The 25931-nt window shown below is 44.0% G+C and overlaps 1 protein-coding gene across 1 annotated transcript in view; it reads left to right on the forward strand.

The window, feature by feature from the left end:
* TRAPPC12 (trafficking protein particle complex subunit 12) overlaps positions 1 to 18164 on the forward strand; it is a 791394-nt gene extending 773230 nt beyond the window's left edge. The window contains exon 16 of the mRNA XM_044070401.1: positions 17841 to 18164. Within this exon, the coding sequence (XP_043926336.1) occupies positions 17841 to 18083 (243 nt within the window). The 3' untranslated portion in view covers positions 18084 to 18164. The remainder of the gene's footprint in view (positions 1 to 17840) is intronic.
* Positions 18165 to 25931: the final 7767 nt, after the last annotated feature.

The raw sequence follows: 25931 nt of genomic DNA on the forward strand, positions 1-25931 counted from the left end.
AGGAGGAAGTTTCAAAGGTAGACAGCACCTAAGAGGCAGTGGAGGTCAGCAGAATCAGGGCTTTAGAGAACCCTTCTCTGATGGGCCCTATCAGCACATCTGAAGCACCGCCCGACTGTTCATCAATGGAGGCAGTTGGAGGTAAGTTTTCACTGCACCTGGATGCCTGGACCAATCTGACAACAAATACCTGGGTCCTAAGTATAATATAGTGAGGTTATTAGATTCTCTTTTTCCTTCCACCTCCAATGGAACAAAAGAAACTCCCCAACATACCACCCAGTCAGAGGGAGCACGCAGTACTAGAGATTCAAAAATTGCTGTAAAAAACAAATCCAAGAGGTCCTAACAAGAATTCCAGGTGTTTCCGTATTTAGACAACTGTCTTCTAGCTGCCCCAACCCAGCATCAATTGCTTCAGGCCAGGGATTACTTGTTTCAGATCTTCAACTCCTTGGGCATTAACATAAACCTTACAAAATCAAACCTGTGTCCTGCTCAGAGTTTGGAATTCATTGGTGCGCTTCTGGATGCGACACACCCAAGTGGCATTTTTACCTCCACATTTTATAAGATCTTTGAGAAGCCAAGTATGGGACATAACTCTCTCTACCATCTCTGTCTGCAAGATTGATACTACAAACTCTTGGCTCTGTCAGCTGCCATCATCCTAGTTCCTCTAGCAAGGCTTTTTATGCAAATCCTCCAGTGGACCCTAGCTGTTCAGTTGTCTGTTCTTTACCAGCAGTTATCTGTTCCTGTCAAGTTAACTCCGATTGGCAAAAGTCATCTTCAGTGGTGGATTCATTCAGACAACCTGTTCCTGGACAGGCCATTCCTTCATCCTCCCTCCACAGCCACAGTGACCACGGATGCATCCCAACTAGGGTGGGGCATTTCAAGGGGAAGATGATCCAAGGCATGTGCTCCTCCTCTGGGACCAGATTGCATATCAATGTGCTAGAGATGAGAGCAGTTCTTCTACCACTGGAAGCCTTTTAGGACAGCCTCCCCTTTGGGACAATTGCAATACACACCGACAACATGTCAGTAATCTCGTATGTCAGCAAACAAGGAGGAACCCGCTGTTACCATTTATACAGAGAGGCCACAAGGGTGTGGGAATGGGCGACATTTTCAGTCTACTTTCTAGTTGCAATGCATATACTGGGGAAATCCATAGTTCTTGCAGACAAACTCAGCAGGTCCATCCTAACCCCTCACGAGTGGTCCCTCAATTAATCAGTGGCAAATCTGATTTTCAGCCATTGGGGCCAATCTTGCTCACCCTCTTTGCTTCCACCCAAAACAATAAGTGCAGAAACTACTTTTACTCTGATCCCCCCTCGGGGGGGGGGTCACCGAGGGATGCTCTAGTTCTCGATCCCCCCGCCCCCCCAGTTTCCTTTATGCTTATCCTCCACTTCTTTTGATCCCAAAATTCCTGCAAAAAGCCAGCAGGCTGAAGAGCTCAGTCATCCCCATTGCCCCCTTTTGACCTCATCAGATTGGGTTCCCCTTTCTCTGGTCTCACCTGAAATATCATGTTTGGGTTCTGGAACCCAGCCAGGACCTCCTATATTAATCAGTCTATATAATTGCCCATCTTCTTCCAACTTTTCTAACAAGGGTGAATATGTTTTACATCTTCTTGACATGCACAGACAACTACGTTTCTACTTTCATTGAACAAAACAGTATAGAAAGTCTGCCCAACCATTTAGGTCAAGCAGTCTCCAAAATTACCCTGTCCAAATGGATTACTGACTGTATTTCACTTGTGTATTCAAATAATGGTCTGGAATTGCCTTACCCTCCTAGGGCCAATTCTGCTAGATCTATAGCTGCATCATCTGCTTTCTTCTCCAAAATGATGATTGATGAAATTTGTGTAGCAGCCACTTGATCAAAGATTCATACCTTTGTGATGCATTATAAATTGGGCATTGTCTCCAGAAGTATAGCTTCCTTTGGTTCAACAGTGCTTCAGCATATCCTTCCTTGAGACCGCCCAAGGGTTGCATACCTGGGGATTCTGACCCATTAGTGAGGAAGAATGAAAAGGACATCAGATTTGGAAGTTATGTACTTAACATAACTTGGCATCTGTGTTGTCCATTTTCATTCTTCCTCACCTTCCCACCCAACCGTTCCCGACCTAGTTGCTCCTAGAGGATCTAGGGACTATATAGGAACCTTCATGTTCCTAGTTTGAGCCTCTGATATTTTTCTGTTTGTCTCCATGTCCAACAGGCAATAAGGCAGCAAACTCGATCTGAGGAAGCTGGAGAAGGTGTATTGTGGGTAGAGGTAGCTTGAGATTGATATCCAAGTCTGAAAAATGTGGCTGAGTCAGATCTATGACCCATCAATGAGGAAGAATGAAAATGGACAATACAGATGCCAAGTTATGGTGAGTACATAACTTCCAATTATAAAGCACTTATTTCCTCCCAAGAGGTGTAGTTGCGGAGGTTCTTCAGTATTAATGAAGAATTAGAGCATACAGATCTAAGAATGGTAGACATGTTTGGGACAGCTTTTTTGCTAGATTTTGAGACTTATTCAATTGCTAGGCCATTGAAAAACTGCTGGTAGGCACACTTGTCAGCCTTAATGGAGTACTGGAGATAAATAAGAACGTTTGGATAACTTTGACCAAGGAGTATGGATTTAAGAAGATGTCATTGAGTGACTGCCATGGAAGGAGAAATAGCAGTCAGTACTGAACATTTGAATTAAAAAAAAAAAAAAACTGAAGATGTACAGTGGCAATTTTTGCATCCTCCTCCGTAAAAGTTATCAGTCTTCAGGTTAGATTTGAACTATTGTATAGTCTTTTAAGAGATTACAGTTTATATATATGCTCAGAGTTTCAGAAATACTGAAAGGGAAAATATTATACACTGGTTGGGTAGATGCTGACAGAATCACTCTGAAAAAAGTGGATCTTGAGCACATTGAGGGTAGAGAGTTTTTGTATCTTTCAACCAAAACATCTAAGATGTTCTTCATCTCACATTGCTGCAGTCCTTACATATGGGTAGTCCGCTGTCCTCGGTCGGCCCGAATACCAAAGTATTAGGCTGACGTCGGTCATGGCGCTCAGATCTGACATCAGAGCGTCAGGGTATAAAAGCGCATGACCGACGTCATATCCTCAGTCTTTTTTGCCGCATGGTCCGATGCAGAAGCAGCGTTCTGAAATTTTCGTATTCTGAGTTTCAGACCGAATCCAAGTTGGGCTAAGTACCCCGTTGGGGAATATTTTTGTTTTTTCTTGCCTCAGTTAATTCCGGATGTCAGAAAAAGTGAATAATTGTATTTCTTGTGGGAAACAGATACCGCATAGGGATTACCACTCTCTTTGTATTCCTTGCTTGGGTCCTGAGCACGACGTAGTCGGGTGTCGCTTTTGTGCTAGGTTTAATAAGCGCACCATTAAACGTAGGTTAGATTGCGCTAGGCTTGTCTTTGGTAAGCGGTGTAATTATAACATGCCGTCAGATCCTCCGAAAGACAAATCTTTAAAGTCCAGGCAGGATGAGTCGTCCGTTCCGGACGCCGGTTCTTTAGAAGCTACGGTGGAATCTGTGGATCCAGCCGAAGTTTCAGTTGAGTCTCAGGGGGAGGCTTTGATTTTACAAGATGTGGCCTCTCAGGAGTCAGGTCAGGCTGAGGGGGCCTCTCAGGTTGCTGTTCTCCCTTCCTTGCCTAAGGTGGTTAGGCCTTCTCCTTCTGTCTCTAAGGCTCCTTCCAAAGGCAGGCCTGGTTTGCCTTCCATGGGTGTCAGTCCTAGTTCTGCAGGTTCTGTGCCTAAAAAACACATGCTTAAAATGGCAGAGGATTTAATTTCTTTAATCAGAGGTTCTATGCCCCCTCCTGATAAGAGGCCTAGAGTGGAGCCAGAGGTGGAAAGTTTGGAGCAAGCTTCAGATTACTCAGAGTCTTCAGCTGAAGACATTCAGGATTTTCCTCCTTATTCTGATTCAGACGCAGAGGATTCCACTCCTTCTGCTTCTCCTCCAGAGGATTTTTCTTTTTCGGAAACCCTGCATTCTATGAGGGAACATTTTAAATGGGAAGGTCAGGATTTCTCAGATTCACGAAAGAGGCTTAGGGAATTTTTGTTTTTACCACAACATAGGCACTTGGCTATACCTCCTGTTTTGGATGTTGTTCAAGACGTTTTCTCCGAGGCTTCCCTTAATCCAGACTCTCTGCCTCCTGCGCCAGTTAAGCCAGACAGGTATTATAGAGTACCTGAGGCTCATAAATATCTGCATAAGAGTCCGAGGGCTGACCCAGAAACTATTAGCCAGGGACCTAAGGGTGTCAGGGCTTCTGTTGTAAAGAATCCAGTTCCTATAGATAAAGATGCTAGAGCTTTGGATAGATGGGGTAAGAAAGTGTATACGTCTTCCACTTTAGCAATGAGGGCTTTGAATTGCCAGTTTCATATGTTGAAGTATCAGAATTTTCTCCTTACTCAACTAAAATCTAAAGTGGATGCTTTGGCAGAGGGCATAGAGTGTAAAGAATTACAGGCTTTGGTGCATGCCTCTGAACAGGTGGGTAAGCATTCTTTGCAGTGTGGTTTCGATGCTTTACAGGCTTCTTCCAGGGTGGCTGCCACTGGTTCTGTTCTTCGCAGGCACGCCTGGCTTAAGGATCAAAACTTGTCGGAGCATGTTAAATCTAGAATTTTGGATGCTCCTTTGCAGTCTGAAGTTTTGTTTGGTTCTCCTGTGGAATCTGTCTTGAAGAAAATGGAAGACAAGGCTAAGTCTATGCAGACTGTTAAAGATTTTTTGCAGGTGCAGCCTCCTAAGTTTAGCAGGAATTGGCCTACTAAGGGATGGGCTTATCCTTCTTCTGATTTACAGTCTAGGGGTAGATCTAGACGTGGTAGGGGCAGAGCTCAGAGTTCTTTCAGGCCTAGAACATGGAGTTCACCTGCACAATCTACAGGTGAGGGCAGGGGCCAGTCCTTTCGTAAACAGGCCCAATGACCTGCATCTTCAGCTGCCAGATTCTTCCTGTCTGGCAGCTCCTTTAGGAGGAAAGTTGGCACTCTTCAAGCAAAACTGGCTTTTAATCACCCAGGACAAATGGGTGTTGGACATTATAGACCGAGGCTACAAGTTTTATTTCCATACATTGCCTCCTTTCAAGGGCATGCCAGACGTTCCTCCTCAGCAAAGGGTAGAGGCTCACAAGCAGATTTCTTTACTTCTTCAAATGGGGGCTATACAGCAGGTCCCTCTGTCAGAAGTGGGCCTAGGATTTTATTCTCGCCTGTTTCTAGTACCAAAGAAAGGAAACACTTGGAGGCCAATTTTGGATTTATCTATCCTCAACACATACCTGGACATTCCAAAATTCAAAATGTTGACGTTGCAACAACTTCTACCTCTGTTGGGCAAAGATCACTGGATGGTAACTGTGGATCTCAAAGAGGCTTATCTGCATGTTCCTATCAGGCCCAGTTGCAGGAGATTCCTGCTGGCTGGGACTTTACATTATCAGTTCTCTGCATTGCCCTTTGGCTTATCTACTGCGCCCAGGGTGTTCACAAAGGTTCTGGCTCCAGTGATAGCCTTCTTACGGTTAAGAGGAATGCAAATTTATCCTTATTTGGACGATTGCCTGATTCTTGCTCAAGACAAGTACGAACTTCTTCATCATCTACAGTATGTGATGGCAGTATTAAGATGCCTAGGGTATTCTGTGAACGAAACAAAGTCCAGTCTAGTACCCTCTCAGGAAATGTGCTTTCTGGGTGTGAGACTGAATACAGCTTCCCAGATGGCCTTTTTGACCCCGGACAAGCAAAAGAATCTTTCACTTTACTTCCAACAGTTGTCTCTCCTGTCCAGGCTGACTGCAAGGACAGTCCTTCAAGCCTTGGGGTTCATGGCATCTTGTATTCTGGTGCTTCCCAATGCCAAACTGCATATGAGGAAGCTACAATGGTATCTCAAGAATGTATGGACACAACACTGCCAAGATCTGGACACTGTCATTCAAATAATACCTTGCATTCAAAAGGAATTTTTGTGGTGGGCTCAGGAATGTCACCTAAACAAGGGACTCTCTGTGACCCGACCAGAGGTGAGTCAGATTTTAATGACAGATGCCTCGGACAAGGCTTGGGGAGCACACCTCAATGGAAAATGGGTTCAAGACACGTGGCCTGCCAGACTTCAACATCTACATATCAACTTGAAGGAGATGTTAGCAGTCCAATTTGCATTGATGGCTTTCAAGGATTTACTTCACCCAGGGCAAGTGTTGATTCTAACAGACAACACAACTGTCATGTGGTACATCAACAAGCAAGGGGAACCCATTCCTCTTTGCAGGCAAGCAATGATTTTGTGGGACACTGCTCTCAGTTTACACCTCAATCTTCAGGCAAGGTTTCTACCAGGAGCACAGAACTCCTTAGCAGATGTTTTGAGCAGACAGATAGTGGATCCCCACGAGTGGAAATTGGATCCTCATGTATTTCAAATTGACAGTGATATGGGGAACTCCAGACATAGATCTGTTCGCTTCTCCACTAAATTTCCAGTTGCCAAAGTTTTGCACAAAAATGTTTCATCCCACAGCTTGGAAAGTGGATGCTCTATCATTCAGTTGGAGCAATCTTCACGTCTATGCCTTTCCGCCTCTGCCTCTCCTCCCCAAGGTACTCTTGAAGGTCAGACAAGACAAGCCCTCCATGATTCTCATAGCTCCAGATTGGCCTCGACAGCACTGGTACCCTCTGCTGAGGAGTTTAGTACGGGAGCCTCCATGGCCTTTGCCTACGATTCCGCACCTTTTGTCTCAGGAGGGCAATCATTTCCTCAATGTCAGGATTCAGTCCCTGCATCTAACAGCCTAGCACATTCAGTTCTAGAACCTGGAGGATCGCAGCTTCCACAACAAGTTTTGAATGTTATTTTGGAGGCCAGAAGGCCTAGTACAAGGAAAGTTTATGCTGATAAATGGAGGAGATTTTTATTTTGGAGCAAAATAAAGAGCTTTGATGTTTCCAGGCCTGATTTAAGTGTTTCTCTTCAATATCTTACAGAATTATTAGACAAGGGTTTGTCTTTCTCCTCTATAAAAGTTCATGCTGCAGCCATTTCTGCTCACTATGACTGTGACCCTCCATTATTCTCTCATCCTTTGTTTAAGCAATTTCTTAGAGGGGCAAAGAACATAAGACCCCCACGTAGAGCTCCTACTCCTGCTTGGGATCTCAATTTTGTGTTGGAAAAACTTACTTTACCTCCTTTTGAACCTGCAGCTACTGCTGAGTTAAAGTTTTTGTCTTGGAAGACTGCTTTTTTGTTGGCCATTACGTCTGCTAGAAGGGTTTCTGAATTACAGGCTCTTATGGCAGTTGAACCCTTCCTAATTTTTCATAAGGATAGGGTATCTCTACGTACTAACCCTACTTTTATGCCTAAAGTGGTTTCAAATGTGGCTTTGAACCAATCAATTCATTTGCCCACTTTTTATGCAGATCCCCAAAATAAAGGGGAGAAAATGTTGCACACTTTGGATATTCACAGGCAGTTGCGTTATTATTTGAGCAGGACTAAAGGATTCAGACAGTCTCAGCAGTTATTTGTTTCTTTTGCTTTAGGTTCTCAGGGGAAACCTGTTTCAAAACAAACTATTTCTAAGTGGATTGGCTTTTGTATTGCTTTTTGTTATTCTCATCATGGTAAGGAGATTCCGGCTGGAATCAGACCTCACTCCACTAGGGCTACTGCCACTTCTACAGCTTTTTTAAGGGGAGTAGCTACTAAAGATATTTTGGAAGCAGCTACTTGGAGTTCAGTGCATACTTTTTCTAAACATTACCACCTTTCTCTTTATTCCAAATCTAGGGCTGGATTTGCCACTGCAATCTTACAGGGCATTTTGGCAGCTCCCAATGCTTTATGATTTTGCCAGCCTCCCTTTACCTCTGCTTTGGGATTCTACCCATATGTAAGGACTGCAGCAATGTGAGATGAAGAACATAGTACAGTTTTGTACCTACCATAAATGTAGATGTTCGAAGATCCACATTGCTGCAGTCCAATTTACCCTCCCTCCTTCCCCTCTGTATTTTGGAATGGTTGTATGGTTTGGGTGGTAACTGGTATTTGTACATGCCTTTTGGGAAGTATTCTATTTTTGGCTGTGGCCTTTCTTTTTAGGGCCTTCTGACATCTGGGGCAAGAAAAGACTGAGGATATGACGTCGGTCATGCGCTTTTATACCCTGACGCTCTGATGTCAGATCTGAGCGCCATGACCGACGTCAGCCTAATACTTTGGTATTCGGGCTGACCGAGGACAGCGGACTACCCATATGTAAGGACTGCAGCAATGTGGATCTTCGAACATCTACATTTATGGTAGGTACAAAACTGTACTTTTTCACTGTACAACTCCATCCCTGCAACATTTTTAAGCATCTTTTATTGAAAAGTTACATTTTAATCTGGAACATGGGTTTACAAGCATTAACAGAAAAGGTGACAAATTAACATTTCCATTGTTGTAGTGTTCCAGTACACATATTTGTTTCTTTTTAATGATTTCTACACTCCAACATTACATAAGTTGCTGACTTCCCATCTTTCCTTCAACCTCATTCTTCTTACTTCTGAACATTATTGTACATGTATTGTTCCCACAAATTCCATTTATTTCTGTACAAGTTTGCTTCTTCCCTTTTCTAAAGATCCCACCTCCAGTTATTTTATCTCCTTTACAATGTCCAGAGTTTACATTGGGAATAGATTTTGATTTCCATTTTCTGTTGGCTGTTTTTGGCAGCCAATAACATTACTCCTTGCTATATCTAGGCAATAAAGATCCTATATCCCTGCAGAAAAGAATCACTTTGTTAGCTGCAACCATTTGTTTCCCCACCATTTGTATCTAGTACAACAAAGGGAATTGTTAAAATCTGCCAACTCATTACACATCTCTAGTGTTTGCTTTTTACCCAAGGAAAATCTGCAGTCAACACAGGATGCAAAATATCAGTTCAAACCCTTAAAATCCTAAACTGTATGGATTTTTTTTTCATATGTGGAAGTCTTACAACTTTCTCTCCATTGTTCCTTTGAAAATTGCCATTCATTTATCTTTTCCCAATCATGTATAACCTTTTCTGATTGATTCTTATAGTTGTCTTGCAGTATTTTATATACACTGCTAATTATCCGTTTTTAATAGTAGCTTCTGCTCTAGGCTCAGCTAAAAACTCTACCAAAGCTGTTTTTTTGTTCTTCTGTGAAGTTATCTGGAAAATTTCAGATGGTTTCAGACTTACAGACCTATACTCATTTGGAAAAGAAACAGGCTACAGGGGCCTTTTGGATGGCCTATTTTTCCTGTTTGGTATTGGTTTACAGCAAATAGGTTCATAGGTAGTTACTAGGCTATCTGCCTGAAGGCATTTATAAGCCTAGCCGGAATGTGTTGGCTTTCGCCATCCCATTAGATTAATTCCCTGTGCCTCTGTCCAGCAGAGCCATTGAAGTGCTCCCTGGGGTAAACTTTCTGTTTCCCATCCACTCATCAAGGTTTCTCTTGAAGAGGGTTAGCGAGGCGCTCTGCCTATTGTAGAATGGAATCTTGTTCCAGAGCATGGGAAGTCTCTGGGACAGGAATCTATCCCTCCAGCGTGTCCTATTTATTGTTGTGGTGAGGTTTAGATCCCTGGAGGGTGTGGCTCGAGGGGATATGGTTTTCTTTAGGTGGAGCATGTCCATTAATTCTGGTTTGGACATGGCCTTGTATGTCAGGCAGAGATCACCTCTGAGTACACGGTATGCAACCGAGTACAGCTAGAGTTTCTTCAGTCAAGCTGCATAAGCCATCTGCTTGAGGCCAGTGATCCCCTTGGTGAGGTACTTCTGTGGTCTTTCTAGTTGTTGCAGGTGTCTTGTAAGGTACATCCCAGATGGGGCATTGTACTCTATAATGGGTCTGATGAGTGATGTGTAGAGGGGCCCAATGACCTCTTTCGATCTGGATGCAAACCCGTTTGTGATTAGTAGGGCCACATAGAAGGATTTTCTAACCACTTTGGCAATGTAATTATCAAAGGAGAGGTTACTGTCTATTTGGGTCCCCAGATCCCTTATTGCGTCTTCCGTATTTAGGGGGCAACCACCTATGTGGTAGTTTGTGGGTACTTTGTTTTTTCCAAAGGGGATGACTGTGCACTTTTTGGCATTTAGCTTGAGGCCATGGTTTTGACACCAGGTATCTGTCTCAGTGAGACCATTTTGGAGGATGTCTGTGTCAGCCGGAGAGTCAATTATAGCCCCTAGTTTGCAGTCATCTGCGAACTTGGGTCAGCCATAGTCCTCCTGTGCTTACCTGTACCTCTGAGAAGTATATGCCGAACAGGAGGAGTCCTAGGTCTGAGCCCTGGGGAACGCCACATGTAACCGGTTTAGAGTCAGACCTAGCTCCCGCAACTTTTACCATGTGGGTTCTGTCCGTGAGCCAGTTGGTAGCCCATCTCGTGACATAGAGGGTTATGTTCGGGCTGGTGAACTTGTCTGTAATACCTGAATGGGGAATGGTATCGAAAGCCTTTGCGAGGTCTAGGTAGGCTGTGTGGACCACCTTTCCCTCGTCTATAACCTTGGTAACTGTCTCAAAGAAGTCCACCAGGTTTAGGAGGCATGATCTGCCCTTAACAAAGCCGAACTAGGTAGAGTCCAGTGTTTGGAGGTTCCCAATGTCTCTGTTAATGAGATCCATAATGATGCGCTCCATAGCTTTGCAGACCAAGCTAGTCAGGTGTATAGGGTGATAGTTCCCGGGGTCTGTTGTGGCTCCACCTTTGTGGAGCGGAATAACCATTGCTATGCATCACTCTGTGGGCACGTAGCCTGAGGAGAGGCTGAGTTTAAACAGTGTGTTTAGGTGAGGGATTTAGTTCATCTTTGAACTCAAGTAGGACGCATCCTGGGACACCGTCCAGTCCCATTGATGCTGTGTTTTTGGCTTTGGAGAGGGCTGTTTTAACCTGAGTGTCTGTGATTTCAGGAGCACTACATTCTTCTGGTATAGTTATGGGCCCTTTTGGGGGTGGGGGGGTGAAGTTTGCACTGAACCTGTCTGCCAGGATGTTGGCTATATCGGTCGGTTCAGTGTATTTTGTGCCATTCTGCACTAACTCCGAGCAGATCTAAGAATTGCCGCTTAGATTCTTGACATAGCTAAAGAATGCCTTGTGGTTATCTTTGGAGTCCATGGCAATTTTTCTTTCAAAGCTAGCCTTGGATGATTTTATGAGGGAACGTAGTTTCTTGCTGATACTGATCAGGGATGATTTGCCTTCTTGGGATTTTACTCTCTTCTGTACTGGTTTCCTCCTTCTATTGTATAGCTTGTTTATGGCAGGGGTCCACCAGACTGGTTTCCTTTTCTTGGAGGAGTGAGTCTTGGTTTTGTTTGGGACAGCACAATCCATGCATTCTTGTAGGTGCCCGTAGAGTGCATTAGTAAAGGATTTTGCAGCTTGAACAGTGTTATCCTTTAGCATGGGGGCTTTGAAACTTCCTACCTCGGTCTTAAGTAACGTGAAGTTTGCTTTTGAAAAGTTTTTCACGGTGGTTTCTTTGACCGGGGGTGGTGGCGGAATGTGGATATCCAGAGTGATTAGTTTATGGTCATGTCTAACCAGCAAGGGGTTGACCTCTGGTGTGGAACACCAGTCGCCCATGTTGGTGATGACCAGTTCCAATATGTTGTCACCTCTGATGAGGGTGTTGACCAGTCGATCCAGGGCATTTGAGTTTATAAATTCTAGGAAATGTTGGGCAAGGGAGTTTGTACTTGAGTAGTTCTCCCAGTTAATGTTTGGGTAATTGAAATCACCCAACATCGGGGTGTTTGGTAGGACCTTTCTTTCCTGGTGTTTCCTGGAATATGCAGAGTGGGGGTCCTGGGACATGGTGGGTGATCTGTAGCACATTTTATTTGAATAGCAGTTTTGCCCATTGTTAGTTGCACATGGATGATCTCTGAAGCATTGTGCTGTGCCACTAACCTGGAGGTGTGGGTGTCCTTGATGAATATGGATACTCCCCTGCCTTTTGTCTTTCAGTCCAGATTTTGTGGCCGAAATGTATGGTATGAGTTGTAGCCTGGTAGTGCTATGGCTCTCTGGAGCCTTAAACCAGGTTTCTCTTACTGCACATATATCGATGTTCTCCATACTGAGGAGTGCCTCAAGTGCGTGTATTTTAAGGTTTAGACTTCTGGCATAGAGTAGCCTTACCCTCAGTTTTTTGTTACTTGTGCTATTTACGGCGGTGGGTGTGTCTTTTGAGCCTTGCCTAAAAAAGGCACTATGGGAGTGGCTCCTTGGCCAGTATTCGAAAGCCTAAGGGTGACAGGTGCAAGCTGTCTCTAGCGAAGCAACATGGCTTGTCGAGCATGTCATCCCAGGCTGACAGACACTGGATCCCCTTTGAATGACACCAGAAGCTTAGCCAATTGTTGAAATTGATAATTTTTTCTCTGTACTGTGGTATCATTCTTGGTGTCTCTTTTCATGTAGTCCAAGGAGGTACGGCTCATGGCTCAGGTCATTCACACCAACATGGACAATGACAGAGTCATATCTGTACTTGTTCTGGAGTGACCTGAGTGCTTGTGTTATGTGGCGGATCCTGGCACCCGATAAGCAGCTAACAGTAACCTTCTCCTTGTTCAGCCTAGTGAGTGGGACGTCAGTGTGCCTGACTATAGAGTCACCTATTACTAATGTGTTGGGTATGTTATTTTGCCTTAAGGGCTGTGATTGCGTGGCACATTGGTTTTGTGAAGTATGTGTTTCATGGTTTGTGTTGGGGGGTGGAGGTTGCTTGGATGTCTGCTTTGGAGGTCTCTGTTGCTTTTGCAGATTTTTATTTAGAGCCTCCGAGTATGTTTTTGTGTATTTATGTGTGTTTTTTGCCGGTGCTGATTTCATAGGTCTATGTGAGACTGGTGGTGTGATGCAAGTAATTCCCTTCTCTTCTTGACTGCCTGGTCCAGTCTTGGGTTGAGAGAGCTTAGCCTCCAGTTTGGTTGCATAATTGCATCTCTCGCATGTATTAATGTTTGGTGGAAGGAGGAGAGGGTTGTCTGTGTACATGAGGCAATTGTAACATTGCCTCAAAATGCCCAGATTCACCAGTTGGACCGGAGAGTACACCTGAAACTGCCCTTTGGATATGCCTGGATAGGTACAGCGAACTGTTTTACTGATTGGCTGGTAAGATCGAATAGAGAGCCTTGTCCTTCTCTACAATATGTGCTAAGGTTTATTAGTGCTTGCTATGAGTTTTGAGCAAGTGCCGGGATGAGAAGTGAATGGTATGAGTGCTCAAGTTTGTCTAGTTCCAAGGGAAAAATTGAAGAGTAGACTTTGTGGAGCCGGGAATAGTTATATCTTAGCTAACTCGGTGCTGCCCGGTAAGCAAAACGGCGCAAATGCGGGTTTTATAGCAGGGAAATGAAGGAGATAGAAATTAGTCCAAAATGGCCAATAATCTACTAATTTCTGGGCTGAAACCACTCTTTCAGGGACAAATAGGCTGCTCAAAGCTCCCTCTCTCACAGTGAACAGAGAAACTTCCTACTATCCAAGTAAGGTATGGGCAAACACAGAAACTTGTAACACAGCCCTGAATTCAGCAGTAACCTAAAAACTGGACTATACTAGCCTTAGAAAGGTGGGAAAGCAAGTATTTTTTTTTTGTTTTTTTTTCAGAAAATAAAGCAGATACAATCAAAAAAACACTTTGCATTTCAGGCAGGGCAGGTACACCATACTAAGAGAAGGAAGGAAGATTTTTCTGCAGTATTCTTCTCACAGTGAAGACATAATATATTTATGGCTGTGCTTGTTTTGTTACTATTAGTGTTTTAAAATTGTGTTTAAGTAATTTCCCACAGTCCTATTGGAAGTGGGAAGAATTCAGTGTTCAGTATGTAGGTTTTATGCTAATTTTGGCCAGAATTTTTTTAACCAAATGTATGTACTTCTCAAAAATCGTAGTGCCTGTTTTCAATATTTGCAAGGTTGGAGGTATGACTGAAGGTGTCTCTAACTTTTCATTATGCTCTATGGTTGAAGGAGAAATGTTTTCCTATGAGATATATGCAGTACATCTCTCGTTTGCAGATTATAGGAAGCTGCAATTTCACAACAGAGTATTACTCTAACAGTGCTGCACATTGCTTTCTAAGTGATTAAGAGCCATAAATCTTTCTCTGAAAAGGGGAGAGGTATTGAAAGCCTTTCACAGTTTCACAGTGAATACCCCCACAGACTGAACAGACTTTGGCAAAATTTTCTACCTCCCTGTAAACAATGCCAGTAACTAACTAATGGACAGGGGTAACTATTTCCATCTATATCACTTCATCGAATATGTGAATATCGAACGCTCACTTGAGTGAATATTCACATACTCGAAAACTGTATTGTGGGGGGGCTGTGCCCCCCCCCCCCGCTAAATATATATTCCTATTTGGGCAAAAATCCCGATCTTCACTGTACCACAAAAAACAATTCATAAACTTTGAGTATGTGAATATTCGCTCATGTGAGCATTTAGTATATAGACCCAACTATTTAACCATTTACTGATTTCTTTGGCTCCCATTTAGATGTGCGAGACATATAATTGCAAGGGCTGCAACTTTCACAAGTAGCACACACTTGCAAAAGAGCAGTAATTTTTAAAGTTCACTATAATGCCATTATGTTTTATTTTTTGCAGTCCCTGCCCCAACCAATGTATTTATGTATATATGGATAATCTAAACTTCATTACAATGACACTAAAAACATTGACTGCAAAGGGTTTAAAAAATAGATACCCTAACATGAATGTACCGCCACACACCTTGCTAATTATATATATTAATTTCGAGAGCGCACAATCTCCAGGGAAGGAGCATATTCCCCAGAGATTGTCTGCCTTGTACACCTGTCGACCAGCTGTTTTGTTGACGAAAGTGTATTGACAGAATAGATATCAACATTAGTGAATCACAATTAATAAAAGCACTACCATATATATCTATACCACACACACACGCGCACGCACACACACACACACACACACACACACACACACACACACACACACCTTTTCAATGTCTCCCCCTGGCTCTAGATATATATATGTATGTATGTATGTATATATATATATATATATATATATATATATATATAGATATATATAGATAGATATATATAGATATAGATATATATATAGATATATAGATATAGATATATATATATATAGATATAGATATATATATATATATATATATATAGATATATATATATATATAGATATATGTGTGTGTACTAGCCTAATCTCTCGGGTGAACTTCCTATTGCCCATCCACTCATCAAGATTTCTCTTAAAGAGGGCCAGTGAAGTGCTCTGCTTGACGTGAATGGGAAGTTTGTTCCAGAGTATGGGAAGTCTCTGGGTTAGGAACCTGTCCTTCCAGCATGTTCTGTTTATTGTGGTAATGAGGTTTAGGTCCTTGGAACGTGTGGTAAGGAGGGATTGGGATTTCTTTAGGTGTAACATATCTAGCAGCTCTGGGTCAGACATGGCTTTTTGTAGGTCAAGCAGAGATCGTCTGTAAGTAGGTTATAAGAGACATAGTATAGCTGGAGTTTTTTGAGTCTGTCCATGTAGGGCATGTGTCTAAGGCCTGAGATCCTCTTAGTGAGGTATTTTTGTGGCCTTTCCAGTTGTGTCTAGTGAGGTACATACCAAATGGGGCATTGTATTCTATAATAGGTCTAATGAGGGACAAGTAGAGAGGTATTATGACCTCTTTCTTCCTGGATGAGAAACCACCTGTAATGAGATGTGCCACATAGAAGGAGTTTCTGACTAAAGTGGCAATGTGGTTATCAAAGGAGAGGTTGCTGTCAACCTGTGTCCCCAGGTCTGTTATCACACCTTTGGTGTTTAGTGGACTACTGCCTATGTGGTAGTTCATGGGCACCGAATTTTTCCCAAAGGGAAAGACAATGGCATTGGCATTGAACCATAGTTCTGGCACCAGTCATTGGTGTCAGTGAGGCCCTTTTGTAGAATGTCTACATCAGTTGGAGAATTAATAATGGCTCCCAGCTTGTAATCATCTGCGAACTTGGTCAGCCAGAGTCCTTTTGTGTTGGCTTGAACTTCAGAGGAGTAATGCCAAACAGGAGAGGACCTTGGACCAATCCCTGTAGGACACCAGTTATAACTGGTCGGTAGTCAGATTTGGAGTCCGCTACTTTCACAGTGTGGGTTCTGTCAGTGAGCCAGTTGGCAACCCATCTCATGACATAGGGGTTTGTGCCTAGTTTAGTGAGTCTGTCTATGATTCCTGAGTGAGGGATGGTGTTGAAGGCCTTGGCAAGATCTAGGTAGGCTGTGTGCACTACCTTGCCCGTCATCCACAGCTCTGGTGACAGACTTAAAGAAGTCTGTCAGGTTGAGCTTTCACAAACCCAAACTGCATGGGATACTGCCTACCTGGTCAGGCTTTATTACTGCTTATTTTTCTCCTGATGAACAGAATTTATTTGCGGAGAGAGCTTTTTCGTTGTCAGGCATGTAACACTGCATAGTCTGTTTACCTAGTGGTTGGTATATGACTAGACTAAAAAGCATTGCTTCTGTTGTACCCTCTTCCTCTCTAACCCAAAGTTAAAAATAAGTCAAGCAGTCAGAAGTTCTCTCTCTCTCTTTGCCCCATTTATAATTATAGCAAATGCATTTACTTTTGGATATTGTAACATCTTGTACATCCTCACATTGCTAGTACATTAAAAGTGTGATAAATGTAGGATTTATTTTTGGATGCTGTGACAGCCTACACCTCGGAAGATGAGGACCATTTTCTGACATTACTAACTTTTACATTGGTAGCATATATAAACTTTTTTGGTACCCAGAAAGTACTTTTTATGGTAACGTTGCTTTTCATATTGTTTGTTACATCTTGCATTAATAATAATCTTTTTTCTTCTTTTACTTACTTCTGAGGATATGTGTAATTGAAAAGACTGTATGCTAGTGCTAATTTTTCTTTACTGATTTTAAGCAAAATGAAGGAGAATGTTTTTTAAACATTTTCATTGAGTTGCTACACTACCAGCAAGCAATAACTTTTGAACATACTAAGCTCTTTTATTACTTAGACTTAAGAGAAAATGTGTAAGCTGCTTCCTAAAGGCTTGTGAATTCACTGTAAGTGGCATTTGCTTCTATAAACGTCTTATGGGCACTCCCATTCAGGAATTTCATGAAGCAACTACCTGGAATGCAGTGCATATTTCCATGAAGTACTGTTGTGTGCACGTGTTCTGCCAAAGCTGTTACCTTGTTCTAAAAGTTTTCTTACATAATCTAAATTTACAAGACATGCTGTAATTAGTTTTCTGTTTATATTAAGTATCATTGATAACTATATGGCATAGTCACATTCACCCATTCTTCTAATACACTTTTTTGTGATATGACATGTGCAGTTATGTTGTAGATTATAAAAAGTTGCAGAAAAATGTATTCATTTTATAATTGTACAGAAATTCTATTTGCTTCACTTTTTCCAGAGTACTTCACAAAGTTTTTTCCTTCATAATATGCCTATGCTAAAACAAATTCATATTCTTAGTTTTTAGTTTGATGCATCAAATAGTAATACTTTCCTTGTTGTAATAGTTGTCAGCTGTGAGATTGTAGTATGCTTTTTGTTGCAAAAACTAAGTTGTCAAATCTGACTGTTTTTTTTTTTTTTTTTTAGGCTAACAACAATGCTGCAGTGTGCTTGCTATACCTGGGCAAATTAAAAGAGTCCCTTAAGCAATTAGAAGGACTTGTTCAGCAGGAACCTAAGCGCTATTTACATGAAAGCGTGCTTTTTAATCTGACAACAATGTATGAACTGGAGTCATCACGTAGCATGCAGAAGAAACAGGCACTCCTAGAAGCTGTAGCATGCACAGAAGGCGACAGTTTTAATGTTCAGTGTCTTAAACTGGGGTGAAATGATGGGTTGTTGTTTCTTAAATATTTAAGTGTAAAAAATGTAAAGATTTTAATAATTAAAGTGGTTTCCATTAATGTACATTCTTCTAGTGAACTGGTTATTTAGCTGTTGCTGCTTTTGCACATGCTGTTCTTTCTTTACTCCTGATCATATAATCTGTTCATTGCAGCTACGTTCCTTTCAAAGTGCCAGCATTCTAATTACAGTAGTTGTCCTTTAGTTCATTTGATTTACATCACAGAAACGCATCATGTTACTTGGATCCTAAACTGAAAATATAAAGTTAAAATTTCATAGCAGTATAAACTTAGAAAAGGGGTCACCTCTATGTTTCTGTACTTCCATTTGCTCAGCTGTGTTGTGCATGCATTATGCATACTTCACACACTCAGCACAAGAAGTGTGGACAAACCCAAAAAGTAATAGGGGTAGGCTGAAAATAGGGACAATTTTTAAAAATTGCTCTTATAAACCTAGAAAGTTTCTAGAACAATATGTTTTGTGTTACCTTTCATTTCCTGATGGATATGAAGTGTAACACTCAAATGTCTATCATCCTCATGGGTTTGCCACAAAACCACATTTTTATGGGGAGCAGTCCAAAAATATAAGGCATAAATCTGGACAGTTGAGAGGTATGCATGCATGTATTCTTTTCCACAGAACAAATATACAGTTCTATCAGTATTTGTCATGCTTATATGCTTGAAGTGTACATTCTGGGAAAATATATATACATAAATAGAATATGATTTTTTAAAAATGTAAATATAATGTATGCATGGCACAGCAAGCTCTAAATAAGCTTTCCTGGAGTAAAAAAAGGTACTATTACCAAAACTTGAAGATAATCAGTGAAGTATTGATAACTGACAGCAGGAAATGTAACCCCTGCAGAGTTAATTTCATGCCTCAGTATGAAATCAAGATATGCAGCAATATAGCATAGATTTACTCTGCTTGAGCTTTCATGACAGGCAAAACCTTGTTTTAATGTTAAATTGTCACTTAAATCAGATGTAGAGCACTGCAATAAGATAGGTTTCTGTCTGCATAGAAGCATCACTGCCCTTTTTGCTAAGAGTACAGGTTGTGATTTGAAATTGGCTAACACTGAAATGCTGTGAACGTTGATACATTTCATAAAATTCTCTTTAAGCAACCACATGACTAATCAGCCTAAGCCGCCATCTTAGGTTTCCATCTGCATTTTACCTCTTTGTGGTTCACATTCATGGATGTAATGTGATCCTATCTCGCCTACATTCTCTACAGATGGGTTCAGAGCCAATCCTCGGCTCCGACTCGGCCACTATACAACAGAACGCAGTCTCTTATTGGCTGAGTCACCTCGTATCCCTGGATGCACCACTACTGCTTCCCCAGATCTCGTTTGCTGCTTCTCGAGCATAGACGTGGTCTCGGACTTGGCTGAGCTAAGTACCTCTTAGTGACATATTTTTCTGTCAAATTTTCTTCAAAAACTGACCCAAAAGCTGTTTTAACAGCTACTTGTTGTTGTGTGATTGTGTATTTACGATTTTTGTGGTAAAATTTATATTTTTTGTGACAAGGATTCCGTTGAGTCAGTGGGGCCTTGCCCTATCCGGCGCTTTTGTTAGTTAGAGTTGGTAGTTTGTGTAGTTTTTTTGGTGTACTCTTAAAAGTTTAGACTGTTTTAACCATGTCGAAGGAACATAGGCCATCAGGTTTCAAAAAATGTTCTAAATGCAATTACAAAATGTCCATTACGGACGACCATTCCTTGTGTGTTTATTGTTTGGGCCCGAAGCACCTCCAGGAATCCTGTAGCGTTTGCCACGCTTTTTCCTCTTGCGTGCTCCTAGAGAGGAAAAATAAGTTGATTTTGAAAGGGCTTATTACCCCTTCTTTTGAGGAAGCCCTATCTTCTTCTTCTTCCCCTTCGAGGAAGAAAAAGTCTTCGGCTCCGACCAGCCCGTCGGATCCGGCAGCAAAAAAGTCAAGGCAGGCTTCTCCGTCGGCTCCACGGACTTCAGAGCCGAGGGCGGAATGGTCTGCCTCGATGTCTCCAGCCTCGACTCCTCTGGCTTCGGAGTCGAGAGGCGAGTCATCTCCATCGGCTCCACTGCCTTCGGAGCCGATGAGGGTTGCCCGCTCAGACTCTTCCCCTTCGGTGCCAAAGTCCCCATCGGCTCCGAGGGAAATTGCAGTGGTAATGGAATCTCCCTCGGCGCCGATACTTCTCGAAACCATACGGAGCCGGTCCCCCACTCTTTCGGAGCCGGCGGAGAAGTCTACTCGGACCCGGTCGGTCTCTTCTCAGTCGTCGAGGATGTCTAATTCGGATGTAGACAGGGTGCTTCAAAGGCTTTTTCAGTCTCCGGTCTTTCAAAAGTTGGTCTCGGCTCCAGCCCAGTCGGCTCCAGAGCCGGTTTCCCACCTTGCTATCTCAGTTCCTCCTCCAACAGCCTCGGCGCTGTTGGAGTCGGTGTTGGTGGAGCCGGTGGAGGTTGTCGGGTCGGTTCCAACCCTAACTCCAACCCCGCCCTTCGGGTCGGGGTTCAGTATGCGGACCTCCTCTGTCTGCCCCGGGGGGGGCGCTTCGGGACCGATCCTTTCGGTTCCGAGCCACCCTCTCGGTGTGTCGGCGGCGGGAGTTCCGACTGCTGTTGTGGCCTTGGGGGTTGAACCATCCCAGGACTCTGGGGGTCCCGCCTTCAAGGCCATGAGGAGTGCCTTGGCCAAATCCTCTCTGGCCACTTCTACCATCTCACCACCACCTTCCCTTGGCACGGAGACTGGCTCCTTTGCAATCCCCCTGTCTCACGACAGCGGAGCCCTTGGGCCTGAGGTTACCCCCATCGGGGGTTCCCTTCTTCCTGGAGATCCCTCCGAAACGTCTTCGGAGGAGCCTCCGAGGAAGAGACAGTGCAAGAGGAAGCACGTCGACTCCCCTGCTGAGTCTCACCTCGGATACCGACCTCGATGATGCGGAAGGGTCCCCCAAGTCGTCCTCGGATGATGTATCCTTTGCGGACATCTTGGAAATCCTCAAGCAACGAGGCGACTGGCAGTCCAAATCCCCTTCTGCTGAGGAGTCGGTGTTCCTCAAGGCCTTCGGGGCTCAGCCCTCCACCTCCTGGGTGTCTCCGCCCTTCGATGAGCTTCTCGATTTGATCTCTCGAAGGGCGTGGGAACACCCGGACTCTGTTGAACCGGTGCCAGCTTGCCCCAATCAATTCCTTTCGGCACCCCCTGATAAGGACTTTCTTTCCAAAGGTGTGGCTGTAGATGCCTTGGTGGTGGCATCTGCCACCCAGCAAGATGTGGCAGAGGCTTCAACGTCCATCCATCCTCCTAATAAGGAGACTAGGAGCATGGATCGGTACGGGAAGTGCACCCTCACTTCAGCAACTTTTACATTAAGGTCTCTGAACTACCTGACGCATTTCACGAGACTGGTCAAGGAGCTTTCGGATACCCTCTCCGGTAACTTACCTGAGCAGTTAGCCCAGACGGTTAACTCCCAGTTGGCTACCCTGTCCTCGTTATCCAACTCGTCCATGAGGCTCATTTCGTATGCAGCCGAAGGAGCGAGCAGAGCGGCGGGCACAGGGATTGCTCTACGGAGACAAGCCTGGCTACGCCTGTGTCACTTTGCGGAGGCCTTTAAGTCTTCCTTTGCCGACGCCCCCTTCGATGGGTCCTCTCTGTTTGGACCCAAGGTAAAGGACACTTTGACTCGCTGCGAACAGGAGGGTAAGACTTTAACTGCCGTAGGGGCCTGTTTTTCTATTCCTTTCAGACCTTATCCCAAGGCTCGAAGAGGAGGGAAAATGTGGTTCCGTAAGTCTCAAAAGCTTTACTCATCGCAGCAGAGCGATTCCCCTTCTAGAGGCAGAGGAGGGGGAAATTTTTCAGGGAGACGCCATCCCAGAGGCGGCGGAGGCCCCCGCAACACTGGAGACCGCGAGTCCTTTCATGGCTCCTCCTCCTTCCAGCATCCCTGAAGGAGTGCCCAACTGTGCAGCTCCGGAGCCAGTCGGGGGTCATTTTTCGAGGCACCTAAAGGCCTGGGAAAGTATCACTCAGGGCCAATGGGTGCTCCGAATCATCGCCGGAGGTTACACCATTCCCTTCTTTCAACCCCCCCCCACCATCCCAAAGAATCCCGGACCCGCCACCCAGTCAACGGGATCTGGCAGCCAGCGAAATTTCGAAGCTGCTTCAAAAAGGAGTCATCCAACCTGTCCCCGCAGATCAGGCCAGATCAGGGACTTACTCAAGATTCTTTTTGGTACCAAAAAAGACCGGGGACTTGAGGCCCATTTTGGATCTCAGCAGGTTAAACCGATCAGTGAAAAAGTCCAAATTCCGGATGGTCACCTTGCAATCCATTCTCCCGCTTTTGGAGAAGGGTGTTTGGATGTGCTCCATAGATCTCAAAGACGCCTATTATCACATTCTGATAGTTCAGGCGTCAAGGAGACACTTGCGCTTCAGCCTAGGAGACAGTCATTTCCAGTTCCGTGCACTGCCCTTTGGTCTCACCACAGCCCCCAGGGTGTTCACCAAATGCTTGGCAGTGGTGACTGCTCACCTGAGAAGTCTAGGATTCCAGGTGTTTCCATACCTAGACGACTGGCTCCTAACTGCCACCTCCAGGCATCTACTCTTAAAAACTCTAGCAGCCACTATCTCCCTAGGCAACTCCTTAGGAATCACCTTCAATTGGACAAAATCCGTATTGCTGCCATCACAGTGTATTCTGCTTATTGGTGCAGAAATAGACTCAAGGCAGATGCGAGTCTATCTTCCTGTGGAAAGAATAGCAACACTGCAGTCTCAGGTTCGGGCGTTACTCCTCAGACGTCGCACTCCAGCGAGAATGGTCCTGCAGCTGTTGGGTTCCATGTCAGCCACCATTCTTCTCGTCCCTTTGGCAAGGTTGCACATGAGGATACTCCAGTGGCTCCTCTCAGTCCAGTGGTCTTATCAAGACCTTCCCCTCAGTCACCACATATTGATCACAGAGACATGCAAACAGGATCTTCGTTGGTGGCTTCTTTCCTCCAACCTGGATCAGGGGCGACCCTTCGTTCCCCCATCCCCCTCGGCCACGTTGACTACGGACTCCTCCCAGACAGGGTGGGGGGGACATTATCTGGACAGGTCGGTCCAAGGCATGTGGCACTCCGACGAGAGTCTTCTCCACATCAATATCCTGGAAATGAGGGCGGTGTTTTTAATGTTGCAGGCACTGCACGATCACCTCCCCCATGGTACGATTGCCATTCAGTCCGACAACATGTCGGTAGTCTGGTACTTGAACAAGCAAGGAGGGACCAGGTCTTACCCCCTTTGCAGAGAGGCCATGAAGGTATGGGATTGGGTGATTGCTACCAAATGTTTTCTAGTGGCAACACACATTCCGGGGAGATCCAGTGTGATATTCGACAGACTGAGCAGGACTATTCTCTCCCCTCATGAATGGTCCTTGAACGACAGAGTGGTAACACAGATTTTCACGAGATGGGGAGCTCCATGTTGCGATCTTTTCGCAACTCCCCTCAACGCAAAATGCCAGCAGTTCTTCTCTCTCACCCCAGTTTCGGGGGAGATCCCCAAGGATGCTCTGGTCCAAGCTTGGCCCTCTGGTCTGCTATACGCTTTTCCACCGGTTCCTCTTCTCCCCAAGGTGATTCAGAAGGCGATTCGCTTGGAAAGCAGAATGATTCTAATCGCCCCATACTGGCCTCGTCAAGTCTGGTTCCCCTTTCTTCACAAATATGCATTGGAGGGTCCCTGGTTCCTGGACCAAGTTCCGGACCTCTTGACACATCAGTCAGGACAGCTCCATCAGTCCCTCCATTCATTGAAGCTAGCAGCTTGGCTACTCCTCTTCCGACCATAGTTAGGAGCCATTCTTTCGACCCTGAAGTCATGCATATTTTGTCCTCGGCCCACAAGACTTCTACTAAAAAGATGTATAGCAGTAAATGGAAGAGGTTTGCTATTTGGGCCCAACTCCGAGGATTAGACCCTATGACAGCCTCGGTGTCAGAGGTTCTGAAGTTTTTAACTTCCCTGTTCAACCAGGGTTGTTCGGTGTCTACCATCAAAGTTCAATTGGCGGCTATTTCCAATTTTCACAAGAGCGTAGAACCACCTTTAATGAGCAACAAGTTGTGCAAAGCTTTTATTAAAGGAGCTTGGCTTCTGTGACCCCCTATATCTCATCCCGCACCACCGTGGGACCTTAACGTAGTGTTAGGTGCATTAACCGCACCTCCCTTTGAGCCGGTAGCAACCTGTGACTTAAAATTTCTTTCTTGGAAGACTGCCCTTCTAGTTGCTATTACATCAGCCAGGCGAGTTTCAGAACTTCAAGCCTTATGTGTCAAACCACCATACCTGGTATTTCACAAGGACAGAGTATCTCTTAGACCAAACCCATCCTTTATACCAAAGGTTTGTTCTAACTTTTGTTTGCAACAATCACTGGAATTACCATTTTTTTCCCTAACTATTCAAACAGAGCTGAGTATACCTTTCACAGCTTAGACGTGCACAGACAATTACGTTTCTATTTAGATAGGACACACCAAGCACGAAAATCAGATCAACTGTTTGTGTCCTTTTCGGACAGTAAATTGGGCAAAGCCGTCACGAAAGTCACTATTGCCAAGTGGATCAGAGACTGTATCAGTCATATTTATCGCATTTCAAATAAGGAACTTACAGTTCCAGTGAAAGCTCATTCTACTAGGGCTATGGCCACTTCGGCAGCCTTTCATTCCAAGCTCTCTATTAATGACATCTGTGCGGCTGCTACTTGGTCTTCTCTACACACCTTTATTTCTCACTACAAATTGGATGTGGCATCTAGGGGTCGAGCTTCCTTCGGTTCCACGGTTCTCCGGACCGTTTTCCAGTGAGCCACCCAGGAATTAGGTGCTAGGGACGCTGTCCCATCTGTAGAGAATATAGGCGAGATAGGATCACATTACATCTTTTAGTTATGTACTTACCATAACTTTAGATGTATGGGATCCATCTCGCCTACATTCCTAATAACCCACCCACCTTCCCCCTACCTTGTAGGCCAGAAGAGACCGGACGATCCGAATTCAACTGTTTCCTCTCTTGAAACACCTGGCAATGTTATAACAACAGTCTATGTGTGTGTGTATGTGTGCGGACAAACAAGATCTGGGGAAGCAGTAGTGGTGTATCCTGGGATACGAGGTGACTCAGCCAATAAGAGACTGCGTTCTATTGTATAGTGGCCGAGTCAGAGCTGAGGATCGGCTCCGAACCCATCTGTAGAGAATGTAGGCGAGATGGATCCCATACATCTGAAGTTATGGTAAGTACATAACTAAAAGTTTTATGACATTAAAGGCTTTCCATGGCTGAAGTGGTTCATTTCACATGGTTGCCTTACTTGTACTTGACCTTATCTTATAGACTTCTAGAAGCACGTTTTATAGATTGTTGAGTCTGAAAAGTTTAGACCTTTTGACTTTGCGTTAAGCATAGGAATCTCCAGAGGTAGTGGAGTTCATAACAAGAACAGTGATAAGAAAATGATGGCATTCTTAGCCATGCAGGGGGCACTGGAATAATCATCCCGGATTCCTTTCAAATTTCAAGTAATTTAGTAAATTGGAAAAAAAAAAACAGGCAAAATATACACGGAAATATGTTCCCTTCCAAAATGACAGAGCATCATGTCTGCTGTGAATAGCTAGCAGGCAGTCACTGTAAGTTGTAATTGCTGCATAAAGGCAAAAAAACATAATTACATCTGTTTCAGAAGGGCTTATCAGCAACTTGTATGATGTAAAAGATTTTTATTTT

The sequence above is a fragment of the Protopterus annectens genome, chromosome 1.part0, assembly GCF_019279795.1.
Source record: "Protopterus annectens isolate FY-2018-M chromosome 1.part0, PAN1.0, whole genome shotgun sequence".
Classification (NCBI taxonomy): Eukaryota; Metazoa; Chordata; order Ceratodontiformes; family Protopteridae; genus Protopterus; species Protopterus annectens.